Genomic DNA, 19616 nt, shown 5'->3' on the forward strand with positions numbered 1-19616 from the left:
GCCCAGCTGCACCAGGGCTTGGACCTGCTACTGTACCTCTTATGGAACCTTCAGTGGAGGTGATGCTGGGGCAGGCTGTGAGAACAGAATAAAAGGGGAAAACTGTTAGAGGAAGAAAAGACAGCAGGGGATTATTGAAGCAAAATGAACACAGTTCCCTTAGACAGAGCAAAGGAAAAGCATAGCAAAACTTAGAATATCCTGCAGTTTCATTCAGAGCTTGGACTTAACCTTGTTCATATACATATGGAGAAAGAGAGAATTGATGTTTATGAAGTTATTTCCTGTCTTGCCTATCACCAAAATAAAAATAGTGTCTTTCATCATCAAACATCTCCATGATCATTCTCTTTGACTAACTCATCTGCCACCTGATGATATGGAATACAAGAGAGCATCATTTTTGGCAAGTTTTTTTTTAAAAACAGACATCAAAGCTTTTTTTTTTTCTTTTAACACTGCCTTAGTAGTGTGGTAAAATAAAGATATACGCAGTTTCCAATTTTGTGCCTGCAATTAAAAATACACACAGCAAAAAAAGTATCTCAACTTGAGAGTCTGGCTTTTGGTTTCTTTCAGAAAACACAGAGGGTTTTGAAAAGTTTTGCAGTTTGTTTGTCTTTTAGAAATCCTCTTGATGAATCATCTGAGATGCCACAGGACAAAGAGCAAGAGAAGAGATGGGGATGTGAAGCTTGAACATGAGGCACCAGGGCTATGAGCACTCTGTTTAAAGGCTCAGGTGTTTTAGCAAACAGCTCATGAATGCTTCTTTCAATCATCTGCTGCCATGTAAATCCCAGGCCATGGATGCCAGATGGAGCTGGGACAAAGGGAGTGATTGACACAAAATGAGAAATGTCCCTGAAAATCAAGGATCCTTGACAGGATGGGCTGTTCCACAAGGGCCATCAAGATAATAGAATCAAAGAGATCATTGTACCAAGGCTTCAGCACAGCCTTGCTATTCTTGCATCAATGCCATTTCCTACCTCAGCTGCAGCCTAACTTTTGTAAAATGTGTGCAACAATTAAAGGAAGTGACTTACTCACCCTAAAAGATCTGAGATTCCTAAGCCTGTAAGAGTTTCAATGCCATTCCTCATGGTGAAGAAAGGGCACCCAAACCCATGACTGATGGCCATGGACCAGGATTTAAACAAGACTTCCAAGGTGCTGTGACATCCATTGTTCCAACTGATGCTTGTTTTTTTATATACCATAATTCCTATAGAACTGGGTGTAAAACTATTGAAGGAATCTATGGAAATCCATTAAAAAATCAGTTTCTGAAACTTGAGCCTTGCAATGCTGAGCTTGACCAGCCCTTACATGCAGGATCTTCAACTATACACTGCTCTTTCCCTTCTCCTTCCAGAAGCCAACTTTTCTAAATCTTTGAGAATGGTTTGGGTAGGAAGGGACCTTAAAGCTCATCTCATTCCACCCCCTGCCATGGGCAGGGACAGGACACCTTCCACTATCCCAGGTTGCTCCTAGCCCCATCCAGCCTGGCCTTGGACACTTCCAGGGATGAAACAGCCACAGCTTCTCTGGGCACCTTGTGCCAGGGGCTCCCCAACCTCACAGGGAAGAATTCCTTCCTAACATCTAATCCAAACCTGCTCTTTGTGTGTCTGAAGCCATCCCACCTTGCTCTATTATCCCACATCCTAGTGAAAAGTCTCTCTCCAGCACTCTCAGAATTGAAGAATGGTGAATAAAAATGAAAAAGAGATGATCCCAAAGCAGGCTGTAACCTTGTCCATTTTCCAGGTATCTGACTTTCTTGTTTGGAGTCCGTGAGCTCGTTCTGACCCTTGCCCAGGCCCCAGAGCCCCTCCTGCTTACATCCCTGGCAATTCTCCCCTCCTTCCCAGCTGGTGGCACTGGTATTGCTCACAGCTCTTTGATCAGGCAATGCTCAGCTTGGGGGAAGCCTCTTATAGTCAGAGCATGGAGCCCTGACACTGGCAGTTGCACTTCTGCTTTGAAGATTTTTCCCTAGACTTTCCAGCCCAAGATTCCTGCTGTCTTGTTATTTTCTTTGGTTTTTGTTTTTCTCTCCAAATCCCAGCTCAATGCAGTTATTCACTGTTCAATGAACATTTACTCCTGCAGTGTCAGACCATTTCTCTCAATAATTTGGTTATATATCAATATTGAAGTATTTTATTGCACATCCAACTGTTTTCCCAGCATTGTTATATTTTGTCTCTCCTTCTTCAAAAAAAAAGTACTTCATAAAACATAAAGAATTTAGAATTTCTTCCATTGTCTTTTCACCTACCATAGCCAAACAGATATATTAAATTCCACAAGGTGACTCATCAGCCTTTTGAGAAGATTGTTTTCTGCTTGAAAGTTGACAGGTCTTTTTCACTGTGATCTGAACACCTCAATAAACCACTTGAAAACTTAATCTGGTATGTCCTTTGTTGGCCATAAACTACATTTTTTCATCGAAGCTGCCTCATTCTTCAATCTTGACTTCACTCAATAAATTTTAAAACTGAAATTTTGCTTTGATAGTTTCAAATAGTCAGGAACAGCCTGCACTCCCACAATATCTGCATTCTAATATTTGCTTATAAAAAAATTGTTATAACCCCATTAATTCTACATTTCTCACTAATCCATTTCATAGTTTGCTTTCTATCAGCTATGAGAGCATATGCTCATTAAATTTAATAAGGGACTTTACAGGGAATTTTAATTTAGAACATGTCACACTTCCCTGCACTAAATTTTGGTCAAGTTGAGCAGAAATTTTCTAAAATGCTGTTGGTCTCTTTACTGAGCCTGATGTTAAGAAGTTCTGTGGTTTCTGGCTGTCCTTGGATTGTTCCCAAGGGCATCTGCCAAGAGCTGATGGGCTCCTCCTGCTGCTCTCACTGGGCTGTTTGCTACTGAATTCAAACCACAATAACAAAGTAGGAGTTTAGAGATGATTTACCCTCTGTTTTAGGTGGGATGAATCCTCGGATGGAAGGGAATTTAGACAGCACAGGAGCTGGAAGAGAAGGCAATCATAGAATCATAAACTTGGAAAAGACCTTAAAGATCATCAAGTGCAACCTTTGACCACCAAATCCACTCAACCATATTGGGAAGTGCCACATCTGCTTGGTTTTTAACACTTCCAGGGATGGTGACTCTGCCACTCCCCTGGGGAGTATTTTCCAAAGCCTAACCACTCTTTCAGTGAAGAAATGTTTCCTAATATCTGACCTGAGCCTCTTCTGGCCCAGCCTGGGACCCTGTCTGAGCTCTATTATTCAAGGATGTGGTGCCTGGCTCGAAACCCAGTGGTCTGCCAGCCCTTTGCACTCATCCTAGAATTGTCAATAACTCACAGGAGAACAGAAGTTGGGGCACGATTTTCACTTTTCAAGGCTAGTATTCTGTGGACACTGCTGAAGGCTCAAATTCCAATACGTATTCTTCCCAGGCAAGAGACTTTCTCAGAGATAAACAAGAAAAGGAAGAATGAATAACACAGATTATAGATAACTCTGCTGTTGATCACAGAGCAGTGCATGTGCTATGTGATGTTTTGCAGAAAGCATATTTTCAAAGAGGTGTTGCCTTCTTGGACCAATGAGCCTTTTCTTTTCTGTCTTGCACAATCTATCCTATATAAGTGCAGTGGCTTTTCAATAATGCACTTCTTGCTGCCTTGGAAGGAGCTCTGTGTGTGTTACTGTATTACTCACCATTCCTAATCAAACAGTGACAGTATTCTATTGCTGAGCAAAACCCTGGCCTCAGGCAGAGCCCAGTGCAAGTGAGGGCAGTGCTGTCCCAGCAGAGGTGGCCTGGAGGCTGGCAGAGGGGCAGATGGAGGGTGTGCCCTCTGAAGAGTGCAGCTGCTGCTGTACCTGTCCGTCCTGTCGTGGCCGTGCTCTCGCTCTCTCCCGTGTAGTGGATGGCAGCAATGGTCACCTTGTAGGCTCGGTCAGGCAGCAGGGACTGCAGGGTCACACTGCTGCTTTTGCCAGCAGCCATGATCTACAATGGGGGAAAAAAGATCCCAGCATTTGGGGTTCTCATTTCAGCTCTGACTCACAGCCCTGGGTTAAGTGGGGCTGACTCCTGGGTGTTAGAGCAGCATTCCTGCGTGGCTCAGCCCTGGAAACTTGGCTGAGTGTTGCTGTTGGACTAGCAGAGGCCAGAGAAAAAACATTTTCCCATATAAAGGCCACAGTATTCCCCATGGAAATGCAGCAGAGTGCTTATAACAGGATAACCAGGATGTTTAAGCAGGGAATCTATGTCTTAAAAGGATTATATTTAACCTCCCTAAGCCAGAGGGGCAGTAGGTTTATCCTCCACCCCTCTGCCTCCAAGAATTCCCTCCCCAGTTCAGGAAGCAGAGAAAGCTGTGTTATCAGTGGCTTTGATGGAGAAAAATATCTTAATGACAAAAGAGTCTTGTAGTTCTCTTTACACAGCAACACATCAGCAAGAAGAGATTTGGTTTTGAGCCCAGATTTCCTAAAGGTAAACCTGACTGGAGTGAGCAGAGTTCTTCTGGTCACATTGTCCCCATGGGCTACTAGCCCAGTGTCTGTCCCCTGCAGAGGACTGTGCACTCACAGTTTGCTGGGCAGCAGGATCAGAAACAGGGCTGTAGGTGATTTTGTAGTGCTGAACACGGCCATCAGGAGGGGTCCAGTGCACCTGGAGGCTGCTGGGGGTCTCAGAGTCGATGAAAAGGTTGGTGGGTGGGCTCCGGGAATCTGGCAGGGATGGAAGGAGAGCAGCATAGAAAGCAGGGAGAAATCTCTATAAATGCAGCCAGCAGTGTGTGCTTCCAGTGTGTGCTGTTTCTGAACCCTCAGTGCTCTGCTGTGCAACACCCAGAGCAGACACAGGCACCCCAGGCACCAGGCAAGAGGGAAAACAGATTCTGGAGGGATGAGGATTGCCCAAGTACAACACACCACAGCTCAAGCATCCAGCAATTCCAGGCCTAGGACATGGGAAAAATTCTTGGAAAGGTGAAAGAGTCCTGGAAGCACAAGGCAAAGAGGCCCATTGTACACATCATGGACAAACACCCAGGGTGCTCAAACTGGAACTGAATTCCATCAACCTGTACAAACAGCTCTACTGGCAATTAAACCTGGATCACACATCAGAGGTAATCTGTCATAATTTCTGGTATTTTTCAGCTGTTCCTGTTTTAAAATTACCCTTAAAAAATAAAAATCCCAGAGCATCCAGCACACCAGAGTTCTGTCCAGAGCTGCTCACACCAACACCCACAGCCCTGGAATGGGTCACACACAGCTACCCCCTCCTCTCTGGCCCTGTCCTGGGATGGATGGATGGATGGATGGATGGATGGATGGATGGATGGATGGATGGATTCCAAACAGGTGATGGGCTGAGCTAGACAACCAGAAAAGACTTTGCCAGAGACCAAAGCTGAGCAATTTTTAATTCCATAAACGCATTTCTTTCCCTGGGGTCCTGCTGTGCAGCAAACTGGATCTGATGACACAGGCTCTTATGCTGGAGGGATTTCTCTGAGCAGAGGCTGAGAGGGAGGAAGAGAAAGGCAGAGGGGGCTAAATCAGTTCAAAAAGAGGCTTGAGAACATGGGGTCATCTGTTCCTGAGGCTTGTTTCCAAGCATAAAAGCATGTGTCTGTCCTTAAACCCATGCTGGTGTGAAAACACAGAAGTTCTGGACAGAGAAAAAAGAATTTATTCAGAAGACACTAAAAACGATGGGTGAGCCCTAAAGACAGTCAAAAGAACACACCCAGGTGATGAGGTTTTTATTCTGCAGTTTTCCTGTAAGGATGTTCTGCCCACCCAGCAAAGCCTGGGGTGACCTTAAAGCACAGGTTGAGTGAAGATCATTTGCATCTCCATTGATCCTCCTTCCTTTTGTTTATAAAATGAGCTTACTTTTACTGAGGCTGAACTGAGATTGCAGCACTGAATCAGGCTGGAGGCTGCTGCTGTGCACCACCACGAGGTAAAGCAGGGAAGAAAAGAGGAGTGGGAATAAAGCCACTTCAGCAGCACTTTTATTAGTCAGTGATGTATCTCTGCTGCCTGCACTGCTATTTCCTTCACCTGAGGTAAGGGGAGACTGCTTAAGTGAACTTTAAAGGCAGAGTTAGGGAAGTCTTTAGAGCCAGGTTTATTCTGGAAAGCCCTCAGGCCTGGCAGAATCTGATGGCATGGATGTGACAGACAGGGGACAGGCCACCTCCTGAAGCTGCCCTGGAGAATAGAAGCATCTCTGCCACCATCTGTGTCTTTGTTTACCTCTTCAACCTCTGCTCCTCCACAGGAGCAAATCCCTGTGTGCTCTCAGGCCTAACCAGCATCACAGGCACACAAATACTCAAATAAAAATAAAACCCTGGGCTCCACTCCATCAGAATGCTCACCTGCAATGAGTATTTTACATTAACTACAAGCCATGTTTTTTCCTGCCATGGGTTGAAGGTTCATTTCCACATTTCAATCTCTTTTATTTGCCATGAATACTCTGCTAGGAGGAGCTTGATAAAGAGATTCAGCTGGAGGAGTAGGGCACACAAACACTTTGGGTGGCTCAGCCCAGTTTCAGCAGCAGCTCCCATCCAAACTGCCCCCTCCCTGCTCTTCAGCACTACCAAGGGACTCTTTCCTTTTGTTCAAGTTCTGTTTCCCCAGCCTGGATGAAAGAACTCACCCTCAGTACAGAAGAAGGTCCTTGTGTGATTCTAGCAGGACCAAGGCCACTCCTTCCAGCATTTTCCAAGGATCACCCTTCAGCAGCACCTCCATGTCCCAGCAGATTCCTCTCAGGAAAGAATCATCTGCACTCCCCTGTGCTGGCTTGGAAGGTTTGTGTGGCTTTGAAGTGCCACTAAGGTTGTTTATTAATATGACAAGTGATCAGTGTGAAAGCCTTTGGTCAAGGATAAGGACTCTGCTACACTTGACAATTTATAAAACAGACTGAAAGGAGAGCTCAACTCAAGTGAGAATTCAGTCTAAACATAACAGAGAGAAGAAAAGAAACATCAGAACCATGGCTAAGCAGCACACTTTGACAATTTTGTTGTCTGTGGGAAATAGATCAGTATGCTTTTGTTCCTGCTCTGCCTCTTGTGAAGTCTGCAGGGAAAAGTTTGCTAACTGGGTTACTGAAAAATAATCCCAAACTTTTTTCTTTCCTCTAGTCTAAACAAAGAATTTTTAAAAATCCAATTTCTTCAAGACAAGAAGGGACCTGCACCATATCACTGTCTCCGAATTTTCTTTTCCAGTTAAAACTACTCACTGATTTTGAGTTCATAAAATGACAAATCTCAAACCACAACTTTGAAATAACTTATTTCCTACCAGAAAGATGAGTGACCTCATCCCAGTCCTTCCCAGTGACACATCAGAGTGATGAATGCTGGTTTTTATAAGAGGATCACATCTCTGGTAACCTGTATTTTGTGAGGGATTGGTGTCTGCAGGGTCCCATGTGACACATTTGGTCTCAAAATGGGTATTTCAGGTGGGACAAGAGGCATTACTGGCCCTGAATAAAATTAAGTTGGTGTTTTTACATCTCCCCAGAGGAGGAACTCGGTTCCATTTCACACAACCAGAGGCAAAGAGCATTGCCCTGACCTGGAAATTTTTTTTCCCTTGACCTTCAAAGAAGAAAGTATGCCAGGGAGGCTGAAGGACAGGGAGAGAATCTTGTGTTACCAGTTCCTGCTGAGTTTCACTTCAGTCATCACCCTTAAACTTCAGCATTTCTTAGAAATTCTACCAAGACATTTTTAAGAAAAACATCATGACTTGACCTATCCTTATATAAAGGGATGTTGCCAAGAGAGAAAAAGAGAAAAGTGATGATGAAAGCAGAAGAAAGCACTTGCTCCCTCCCACAGCCTCCTCTAGCACACACTTTGGGAATTGTTCAGCACAGCCTGATCAATGCTGTTCACCACGTCTGCCATCCTGAAGAGAGCCAGACAGCTTTCATCACTGCTTCAGCCCTCAGAATTCCATTTTATACTGAAAATTAAGGGGGAGAGGGCTCAAAAATCAGGCCAACAGGTCTGGGTTTTCAGACAGCAGCAGAGATTTCCATGCTGTGTCTGAATGGATTACAATCCACCAGTTCTGATGGTAGGTTGACACCACTGGACATCCTGACCAGGCACAGCACAAGGTGGCAGTTTTTGCTTGAAACACTTTAGATTTGACATACAAACATATCCCAGGATTTCCCAGAGTCCTGCCTAGTGCCAAATCATCCCATACATTCATTGCACAAGCCTTCAGCAATTTTCTGGCATCACCAATTTCCCCTGACCTGCCCCAGAGCAGCACTGGAAATCACCAGCCACCCCTTCCGTGCCACTTCTTACTTTAAACACTAGAAAAGAATCAGCATCAAAACCATTGATTTCACCTGCAAATATTGGCTGGGAGAAGTGTGGCAGTGTCCTGGCTGCTCCTGCAAAGGGCCCAGCAGCACCCAGGCACTGAACCCTGTGCTGGCTGCACAGCTGCACACCTGGCTTCCTGGAGAATTTTATTTTCTTCAGGCAGAAGGAAAAGGCTGACAATTCACAAAGCTCCTGCACAAGGACAGCAGCTGACAAGCAGAAATCAAATTGCTTCCCCTGTCCCTCTGGGGTGCCAGCAGCAGCAAGGACTGGCTTGTGCAAATGTGCCTAAAAGGGCACTGTCACGTGTCATTTTATTGGGCTGAGAGAGCTCCTCTGACATTTCATAATTCATAGCTTAAAACACAGTAATTAATTTTCCTACACCCTCCAAACAGCTCTAATTGTCCTCTTGTCAACATACATCAGTAGGATGCTTGCTTTTTTTTTCCTTTTGTCAGTATGAAGCTCCAAGGTGCTTGTCTGAGGTAGATTCCTATAAAAAATGGTTTTATTATTTATTATTAATAAAACCTGAGCTTCTTATTCCAAGATTACCATTTACTTTGAGCTTCATCAACTCAACCTCAGCTTAAATGAGTTTATTCTGCAGAGGAGGACAAGATCTGAGAGAGGAGAGAGGACTGCTGGTGTTGAAGGGATTGTGTTCCTTTCACTTCCAACACAGCTATTTTACAGGCAACATTAATTACCAGCACCTCTGGGAGTGCCACTTTTTAACCTCATATCCTGCCTGTACAAAGGCAGATTTAGATAATGCTTCCAAGACAGAGTGTGCCTGCAGGATTCCCTCCCACATTTGTAAATGTGGGGCACAGCTCAGCAGTGACAGAGCTCAGGAAACCCTCACCTTCCTTCCAGGCAATATTTTATTAACAAGAGCCATTCCTTAGGCAGCACAGTTACATGTTCAGCTGAACACCCTCAGAATTCATTTCCATCCATGCACTACACTGAGGCAGGGGAGGGATGAAATGTATTTTACATGGAACATGAACCAGTTGCCTCTAAAATGCACCAGCCTGATGTGACTGTCCAGCCTCTTGCTCTCAGGACAGATTGAAAACATTTTCAGACAGAAGCCTGAATATCTCTAGCTTTTTTCAGCCATGTGGGGTTGGTTTTGTGAGCACTCTGAGCTCCCATGCCCTGTGTGCATCCCTGGTGTGGATCCCAGCGCTGGTCACTTACTGGTCCTGTGGTGAACAGACACGGTGTCACTGCGAGCCCCATCTTTGTAGTAGGCCCAGATGGAGATTTTGTAGTCAGTGTTCTTCTGCAGGCCAGGCAGGACAGCTGTGGCCACATTTCCAGCGAGGGAGAGCTGCAGCAGGGGAGAGAATGGGTCAGTGCCACTGCCAGGCTGGCTCATGCCACCCCCGTGCCTGGCTCTCAGTTGTCATTTGTTGCACAAATGGGCTTTGGGGCCAAAGTTTGGGGCTGCACACGTGTAAGCAAAGGCAGAATTCCATTCCTGAATAATGCAGAGCAGATGTCTGTGTACAGTAGCCCAGTTAAACCAGCAGCTCCTTCAGCACCTCAGCACAGAGCTCTGACACAAGGCAGTGAATGCTCAGAGCACAAAATCCCTTTGCTGAGTTTCCAGCTTTGAGGGGAGCTCAGACCAGGAGCCCCAGAACCCCCCTGGCCCAGCCCAAATGGAACATATTTGGTTTCACTGATTGCAGGAGAGACTTGGGTATTAGGCCTCCATTTAAATTGCTGAAAATAGAGGCTTCAGATGGACCAGGGCACCTGGTCCTTCCCTGCCCCTCCTGCACCAGCTCTGCTCTGGTCATTCTCCCCTGTGTGCTCCTCACTTGGGCCTCATCCTTCCCAAAGACCAGTATCCCAAAAGTATCAGTGCTCCCTAGCACTGAGAAGAAAAAATGCTTCACCTTCTTAAAACAATACCTTCAGCTATAAATACTTGAGTATTGTCTTTATCTTATCCACAACATCTTGACATTGGGAGCTGGTGAACCTCTGCAACCCCAGATCTTTTTCTACTGAATTGCTTCTTAGCTATTTGTTCTACATCCTGTATACCTGTGGTTAATTATTCCTGCCTAAGCTTAATACTTTCTGCTTGTCCCTATTAAATTTCATCCTTGAGGTTTCCCAGAACACTTCTGCAATCTTCCCAGAGCCTGCAGGACTCTGCCCTGCTGTCCCTCCTGCTTCCAGCCCTCAAGGAGATCAAGGGGGGATCCTGCTGAACTGTTCAATGCTGGAGTGCATTTCCCTGAATAGTTTCACACAGCTCTCTGCCACTCCAGCAGCGAGCTCAGCCTCCCCAGAGCTGTGTGTGGGCTCGTACCTCCTGAGGCTTCTCTCCACTGGCTGTGCTCCACTTGATCTGATAGACAACCACATCCGAGGCGGCGACAGCTTCCCACTGCAGGCGGAGGCTGCTCCCAGAGAGCTCAGTGACCCTCAGAGCCCGGGGAGGGGGCACCTTCACTGGGGAGCACAGGACAGCAGGGAAGTGAGGCTCTGACAGCACCCTGTCACAGCCAGGGTGGGGAGCAGATGGCTGGGGAGCAAAACATCAAGCAGGCAGATGTCTGGGACCAGCCTGTCTGTCGCTTCTTCAGACCCAAATGACAACAGTCATCAGCATAGACAAGGGAAATTATTTTTAAAGCCCTAATTAAGACAGGTTATCTCGTTATGGAGGGCACACATATCACATTGGTTTTGTAAAGGGAAGAAGGCGAGGAGGGCTCTCAAGGATGCAGAGGTTAGTGATACATCATGCTTTTCTTCATTTGCTTCTTTTCTTTATCCTTCCACCTCGTTTTGAGCATAACACAGTTGGACATATTCCACACACAAAGAACAGCAGCCATCTGTGCTCTGTGCCAGGCCACAAGCTGCTGGGGCCAGTCTTCAAAACACCTGAGTTCAGAGACACACAAACTGACTTTGCCACCTCTTACTGAGACCAGGAGTATTTCTGTTCCTTACTTACAGGTGGTGACATTGCCAGTAATTGGAAGGGAGTCCCCTTCATCGTATGTAGATCTGACACTGATGAAGTATTGTGTGAGGGAGGACAGAGGTCTCAGGACAGTGGATGTTGCAGTGCCAGGAACTTCCACCTGCAGTGGGGAAATCGTGTGAGCATTGCAAGGCTGAGACACTTGGGCTTGTTCAGCCTGAGGAAAAACAGACACTGTATTGCAGCCTCTCAGTGTTTAAAGGGAACTTATATGAAAGATGGGAACAGACATTTTTAGCAAGGCCTGTTGCTGTAGGACAAGGGCTTTTAGCTAAAAGAGGGAGATTCAGATGAGATATCAGGAAGACTTTTACAACAAAGGTGGTAAAACACTGGCACAGGTTACCCAGAGAGGTGGTGGATGTCCCATCCCTGAAAAATTCAAGGCCAGATTGGATGGAAACCTGAGCATCTAGCTGAAGATGTCCCTGCTCACTGCAGGGGATTTGGACTAGATGGTTATGGATGTCCCTTCCAACCCAAGCTGTGGGAGTCCAGGGTGTTCCCATGGCTTCCCTGGATGCTTCTGGACCCCCCTGGCAGGGGTCTCAGAGGCCCTGGTATGGTGCCCAGGACTCCTGGAGACTGAATTTAAGTCCCTGGGAAAAATTACTGTCATTGCAGGAAGTGACAAAAAATAAGTAGAGTATAAATTAGATTGTTAGACGATAGAAAAGTGAATTTTTAGAAATTTTTATATCAGGGGGTTTGAAGCTAATATGGAGAATTTTGGGCGTGGTATGTCTTTTCTTTCTTCTTCATGCCATTCATGTTAAGTGCCAGGATGGCATCACTGGATTGGTCTGGGACAGAATTGGACAGTGTAATAGAATTGTCATGCATTGGAAAGTAATTGTAAATATTAGGTATGTAATTTATAGTATGAAAGATAAGTCCTGTCCCAAGGACAGGCAGTGTGCCTCAGATCTCAAGCTGAACAGACTGCTGTTAGCTAGAGAAAGAATTTCTTAGATAATAAACAATAAACAACCTTGAAAACCTCAGAAAACAGCCTCCTGCATCTTCTTCGGTGACCAGCTGGGAAAACCTGAACTTTAAACCACCTACATGTCCTGCTGTGAGGATCTCAGGCTCAGGAGACCTCGCAGACAGTGACACCAAACCATCCTGTGACTAGAGGGTGCAGCGCACAGAGGCCACAGCAAAAATGACAACTCAGAGTTCAAACTCCGCCAGCACACGGGCTCTCCTTGAACCACACAGCCGAATGAGAACAGAATTATCCCCCCTCCCAAGCGCAGCCCCCGAGGGCTCACCTGGGCAGTGTCACCCCCTCGGCTGGACAGGTAGGTGAGGCGGTGGGCGCGCGCGGCCGGCGCCCCTGCCCAGCTCACCCGCACGGACGCGTGGCTCAGCTCCGAGAAGCTCAGGAACCTGGGGGGGCTCAGGGCCACTGCAACGACACTCAGTGACAGCACTCCCAGCCTCCCCCCAGGAAATGCCACCCACTCCCTCCTGCTGCTCTTGGCTGAGCCCAACTTTGTGGCCATTACTGGCCCAGGGAGGATCTTAAAGGATTTTTCCAGTCTGGCTTTCTCAGGCTTGGCTGGGATTTTTACCCAGCTACTGTAAACATGAGAGAAAGAATCATAACAAAAGATAAACACCTGCTGGATCTATGAGAAAACCTGGGACAAGATGTGTCTCCTTCTCTGACCAATGGACTGTCTGTATTTTGTTTTTCATGAACTGTCTTATTTAAAGCCGTGGCTTCCTTCAATAAATTGCTCTTGCTTGTTCTTTCTTGCACCATGCAAGAGAGTGCCTTGTTACTGTGTCCTTTCTCTGCTCTGTTACCCTGATACAGCAACACACCTTCAGCTAAGAGGCTCCTCCATTAGCCAGGACAATATTCTCTTTATTCACTACCACACACACATCTGGGAGGTTATGAAGTGTTGTCACAGATTTAGGTGAGGGAACAGCCAGATTATTGTCTTTCCCGCCCAGACTTCAAGGAGCATCTCTTTTAGTAGTCCTTTGTTACCAGGGGAACACCACTCCTTTCTCACAGCTCACCATGCAATTACAGACCCCCTTGGGGCCCAATATTGGCTTCAGATCCAGCACATGCTATGGGAAGCACCTCATTTAACACCTCTCTCCTGCCCTGAGTGTTTAATGACAGCTCAGTAAGCAGCAGCAGCACTTACAGGTGGTTTCCTGGATGCTGGCTGGATCACTGGCTTCTTCCCCATACATGGCATACACTGCCACCGAGTACCCAGTGCTGGGGGACAGCCCCTCCAGCAGCACCTCGGGCTGGGTCACCTTCACCTGCCAACAGAGAGGGGTTAGGGTACCCTTCAGCTCTAGGGCACCTCCCACAGCATTTCAGAGAGCAGGACCTTACAGGGACATGGCCAAGGACCCTCTGGTTACACTAAGGGGACATCACTCTAGAGTGCTCTTAGAATTGTGGGATCACAGAATATACCCAGCTGGAAGAGGCTGATTCATCAGAATCCAAATCCTGTTCCTGATCAGGAAAACCCCAAAAATGTGCCTGAGAGTGTTGCACAAATTCCCTTTGACCTCTGTCACCCTGGTGCTGTGACATTCCCTGGGGAGCCTGCTCAGTGCCCAGCCACACCCCAGGTAAGGAACCCTTTCTGATGTCCCACTAAACCTGCCCTGTCACAGCTCCAGCTGTCCCCTCGGGTCCTGCCACTGCTCACACAGAGCAGAGATGGGAGCTGCCCCTCCATTCCCCCCATGGGGTAACTGCAGACTTCGAGGGTGTCTCCCCTCATTCCCCTCCAGACCCTTCCCCACCTGGTGCTCTGCAGTGCTCTGCCTCTTGCCCAAACCCTCTGGGGATGCACAGCACCTCCTCCTGACCCTGCTCTGCAGAGCCCTGACTCTGTCACGAAATGCTGCTGCTCTGGGCTGGATCAGGGGATATTCAGGAGCTGTGATCCTGCTTTTCCCAGATCCTTGGGAAGCTCTGGCAGAAGCAGCCAGGCTGCTGCCATCTGCTGCCAGCACAGCATGGGCACAGCTCTGCTCCTGCAGAAAGGCACCAGGGACACGAGGAGTCTGCACCCGCTGGAACACAGTTTATAAGAAAATGGGAACATTTTAATGTTGGTTTTGCAGACATCCCCAGAAGTCTGGAGCATTGCAGTCTTGCAAGGAGTAGGTCAGGTAACTCTGGAAATGTTTTAGTATGCTGAAATACAAATTTGAATGTTGGTGTTGCTTCAAGTGTTCTGAATCTTATAAAAATTCCATGATTATGCCTTGAAAGCAGAGTATTAATTAGTATGTTTTAAAAACCAGCCAGCAATTGCCCCTATTCCTGTGCATTCAAAGAGGGAAATCTTATTCAAAGAGGCAATAAATTCCTCCTCACTCACTTTGGGTTTTTTTTAATTAAGATTCTCAGCCTACAGGTACTCCAGATAAGGCATTAAAATGCACAACAAATGGTTCTTATATGTTTTTCAGGATTTCCCATTAATCAAGCATTGTTTCATTCATCTGCAGTGTCGTAGGTCTGTTTTCAGATGTCAGCAAAATCCACCCTAACGCATTTTCAATTAACATTTAAAGATACACACAGTCAAGATGTTTATGTACAGCCTCAAGGCTGATTACACTTGGGGCTGCAGGGATGTGGGTTCAGTGCCTTGGTTTCCAGAGCCCCAGGAGGCAGCCAGAACTCTCCCATGCCTTAATTTCCCACATGAAACCCTTGCAGTTATAAATAGTTTTGAGGCAAACCATTAAAAAATAATCTTTTATGAAAACTATTTCTGGAAATAATTCTGATACATTTTTCTCTTTGACCACATGATACCAATTGCCAAAGCTTAGAACTAGCACTAAACTCAACCCAGAGAGAGAAAAAGCAAAATTATCAGTATTGTCACAATCTGTACCTCTGTTGTATAGTCCTCTGCTGCATCAGGGGCTGCAGAGCAGAGCACCAGGTAGTGTGTGGCTCCCTGGGCTGCTTTCCAGCTCAGCCTCAGGCTGTTGTGGGTCAGCTCAGAGACACGCAGGGAGCGAGGGGAAGACAAAGGCACTAAAGAGAAAAATAAGGCACAAAGGTACCTTCAGTGTATGAGGCCTGAAACAACTCAAAACCCAGGGGACTCCTGGCTTTACAACAGCTACTGCAAGCTGGTGGGCACTCAACCCTAAAATCTCTGTGTTACAGAGATTTTAATTCACTTGGAGACCATGGATTAAAAAGAAAAACAACAGCAAAGAGTTGCAATACATTTCTAGCAGGGTGTGTTACTGCCACATTCTGCTTTGCAGAAGGAAAGTGGAAAGGACCCCTGGAAGTCCCTGGCCCAACCAGCTGCTCAAAGAACGGGTTGAGCCTTGTCTGGCTGAGTTCTGAGCATCTCCACAGACAAAGAGAGCTGTAGGCAGGCTGAACCTGAGCTGGGGAACACACAAGGCAGGCTCCAGTCTGAGATGGTCAGAGAGGGAGCTGTGCTGCCCTTGCATGCCCATCACACAGTTCCTGTACTCGGGACCTACGTGTGGAGGTGACGCCCCTGAGCCCGTCCCCCGGCGCGCCGCCGTACACGGGGATCACCGACACCAGGTACTCCGTGTGGGAGCTCAGGTTGGACAGCTGCACAGAGGACTCTGCTCCCTCCAGAACCACCTGCAAGCACAAGCAGGGCTGTCAAGGCAGGGAATGGAACAGCTGAGCTGGCCATCCCCGGCCAGTGTGGAGTCTCCGTGGCAGATCTGTGCCCAGAAACGTGAAGTCCTCTGTGCTTTGTGCCAGCTAAAATCTCTGCAAAACAGAGAAGTGAGAGGCAAAAAGGATTCCTGGCCTCTAAGCCAGAGATCTGTGCAAACACTGATAACAAAACTCTAGTCATGCTCTCAATGAAATCAATGGAAACTCATCCATAATTTGGATTTGCTTTTTTAAAACATATCCATCACAGATGAATATCCTTGGACAGCTCTCTGTACCTGAGTGTCCTCATTGAGTCAAAACACATGATTTAGGGAGGGGATAGTACTGGCTAAGAGAAAAACCAATATCTTCTGTCCTATCACCCTATTACTTCATCACACTTACACTCACTGTGCATTAATTTCATCTCTGGCTTAACTGATGTCCCACTACCACCCTCTTTTTGTCCACCCAAGCCTACTAAAATCCCCAGCCTCCATCTGGAAGCTGTGGCAGTCTCAGGTGTCCAGGAAAGGTCTCTCACCTCTTTGGGGGTCCCCCCCTTGGATGGGTAATACACAACCCTGTATTTCTTTGGTGGTCTCACAGGAGGGCTCCAGGCCAAGTGCATGCTCTTGGAGGTCACAGCAGATATTTTCAGGTCAGTTGGGCTGGTCTGGGAACCTGTGCTCACAGGGGTGTCTTTCACAGCGCTGCCTAGGAATTAAAAACACTGTTATTTTCTTACATTCACACTTCTCATGCCAAACTTTCTTTCCAGCTCATAAATATGAGTGACATTTTTCAAATCAAGTTGCAGTCTCGTTCCCTATAGAGTATAGAAACTGTTCCAGACTGCTCTGAAATAAATATTTTAAAACTGGGTGTACAGAGAACATAAATACTCCATAAAGAGCAGGCTGTGTATTTTGCTGGGTGCTGCAAATAATTCTTCAACACAAGTCTGCGTTCCTCAATCACAAATATTTGCCAAAATTAACAAGCAAAAATTACTTTGGTTTCTTTTTGGAGAAGATAATTTTTCTTCAGCCTAGGCTTCACCTTTGTAAAATACATAATTATGTTAAATATGTATCAATAAGAATAAATTAATTAATTTATATGAATCTATAGAGCATTAAAATAAAATTGTGCTTGAAATGTAGATGTTCCCATCCTGCTTAGGTCAATCTTAGAGCAAAAAGAGATAGAAATATGTACATGCTATTTCTCCTGAGGATCTAAGCTAACATCTGGAGTGATTCTTCATGCTCTTGATCATGCAAGCTGTTCCCCAGCAAAGGAAAGAATTGGCTGCTGGATTTAAACTTCAAAACGACTTGGAGATCCAGCGTTCAAAGTTTAATGGAGAAAAAAATTGTGTTTAGGTGTTTTATCATCTCCTCATCCTACCTCCACATTTACCCCATACACTTTCCCTAGTAGATTTCCATATTAGTTCTTCTGTTTTTTCTGCCTCTTTTTGGTTGGAAGAAACTCAGAAAAGGAGACAGTTACAACACATTTATCACACCATGTGACAAAGGAAGAGGGAAGGGAAGCCCCTGTTCCCTGTAATGGTAACTGCTGTCATTGGGTGATTTCATCCCCAGGAGGAAGGCGGATGGCGAGCTCAGCCCTCACCCAGCAGGTCCCACCTCACCTGTGGTTTCCTTGTGGCTCCTCTCCTTGATCCTGGCGCACAGGACCCGTGTGAGTTTGCCCACCAGGGAGCTGAGCAGGGGGAAGTCCAGCACGTTGTAGACGGTGAGCTCCAGCGGCGCCGAGGCCACCTGCCTCAGCTCCGCCTCGTCCGCGTTCTTCACCCCTGAGACAGAGCCCGGCTCAGACACTGCCCAGGCAGCAGCACCACAGCCACGGGCTCCCCTCCACCCTGCTCCCCAGACACCCTCTGCTGACCCACTGCCCATGGCCTTTCCTGCAGCAACCACCTCAGCCCAGCCAGGGGGATCTGCCAGCTCAGAACACCTTGAGTGGCCTGGAGACAGCCTGGTGTGGAACCTGCTGCAGGCTCGTGGGAAAATGCAATCTGGATTTTTCCCAGGCTGTGTTTACAATACAATATATTATCCAGTATAAATATAATATAATATTATATGATTATGATATATAAAATATGATATCATATGATACAATATAATATAATATAATACAATACAATATAAATATAATATGGTATAATATAATACAACATAAATATAATATTATAATGTTATTATTATTATGATTATGATGTAATATAAATTACATAATTATATAATAATATAAATTATATTGTATTATATAAATTATAATATTATATATTACATATTGTATATTATAATATATTATATATTATATATAATTGTATTATATTGTATTGTATTATATATATGTACAATATATAACATATTATATATATAATGTACAATATATAATACTATTTTATATACACTTGTATTGTATATAATACAATTGCTTTCTCAGCTCCAGCCTGGACCTTTCCCACTCTGGGGATTTTTCTCAGAGACAAAACAGGAGCAGGAAGAAAGAACAACACCTATAAACACCTGGTGTTGACCACCGAGCCGTGTGAGTGTCTCGTGGTGTTTTGCAGAAGGCATGTTTTCAAAGAGGTGTTGCCTCCTCAGACCCATGTGTCTTTTCTACTTTGTTTTGCACTATCTATCCTATATAAATGTGATGGCTTTTCAATAAATTGCTCTTTCCTGCCGCTTGGAAGAAGCAGCGTGTGTTGCTGCATTATTTGCCATTCCTAATCAGACAGCTACAGCCTGGTGAATCTCCTTTCTGTTCTCCTGCCTCCTCACCACCTGCAGCTTTTGCTAGCAGAAAGGTAGATATTTTTCAAGCCAGAGGCAGTTGGCATAAACGGATGGGAGACTGAATGAACAAACAAGCATTTTATATTTATGAGGTGCCAGCGCTCCCCACAGAGAGCCTGTTGTTCATCTGAACATCATATTGCATCTCAACAGAGCTGGGATGAGCAAAAAGCAGCCCGTTTATATAACAAAGCTTCTTCATCACACAGCATCCTCCATCCCCATCCTTCAGCTCCCCATCCTCATTAACTCTCTGCTGACCAAGCTCCACACTACAACTCATTTTGCTTCCCAGAGTTAGGTTCAATGTTCTCTAACATTGTCCTAGGAGGCTCAGCTGCTCTCCTCCCTCCATAAAAGCCACTTACCTACATAACCCTGTGCAATAAACCTCACTTGTATGTTCCCTACATAAATTAGCACCAAAACTTCTGGAGATTACAATTTTAGGGGAGTTTTTATGTAACTTTATTGCTCATGTATACTGCAGACCTTGTGTGGTCCTCAAGGCCAGAGTGCTCAAGGCCATTCTTTGTCTCAGTGCTGCTGCCAGAGAGTGAAAAGCAGATATTGTTATTCAGAGAAATGGGAAATTGTGAGAGGCAGTAATTACACAGGAGGTCTCCTGCCATCCCCTATACAAGGCTCTCTTGCCTAATTCCACAGCTG

The 19616-nt window shown here is 45.8% G+C and overlaps 1 protein-coding gene across 1 annotated transcript in view; it reads right to left on the minus strand.

The window, feature by feature from the left end:
- The window catches only part of COL20A1 (collagen type XX alpha 1 chain), a 49567-nt gene that overhangs the window by 20825 nt on the left and 9126 nt on the right, over nucleotides 1–19616 (minus strand). The window contains exons 9-21 of the mRNA XM_079321388.1: nucleotides 17765–17929; nucleotides 16646–16818; nucleotides 15948–16077; nucleotides 15335–15480; nucleotides 13604–13727; nucleotides 12707–12843; nucleotides 11400–11529; nucleotides 10746–10888; nucleotides 9617–9749; nucleotides 4600–4742; nucleotides 3882–4011; nucleotides 2957–3013; nucleotides 37–75 (exon numbers count right to left, since the gene is read on the minus strand). Coding sequence (XP_079177514.1) covers nucleotides 37–75; nucleotides 2957–3013; nucleotides 3882–4011; nucleotides 4600–4742; nucleotides 9617–9749; nucleotides 10746–10888; nucleotides 11400–11529; nucleotides 12707–12843; nucleotides 13604–13727; nucleotides 15335–15480; nucleotides 15948–16077; nucleotides 16646–16818; nucleotides 17765–17929 — 1650 coding nt within the window. The remainder of the gene's footprint in view (nucleotides 1–36; nucleotides 76–2956; nucleotides 3014–3881; nucleotides 4012–4599; nucleotides 4743–9616; nucleotides 9750–10745; nucleotides 10889–11399; nucleotides 11530–12706; nucleotides 12844–13603; nucleotides 13728–15334; nucleotides 15481–15947; nucleotides 16078–16645; nucleotides 16819–17764; nucleotides 17930–19616) is intronic.

Source organism: Erithacus rubecula (genome assembly GCF_903797595.1).
Source record: "Erithacus rubecula genome assembly, chromosome: 18".
Taxonomy (NCBI): Eukaryota; Metazoa; Chordata; class Aves; order Passeriformes; family Muscicapidae; genus Erithacus; species Erithacus rubecula.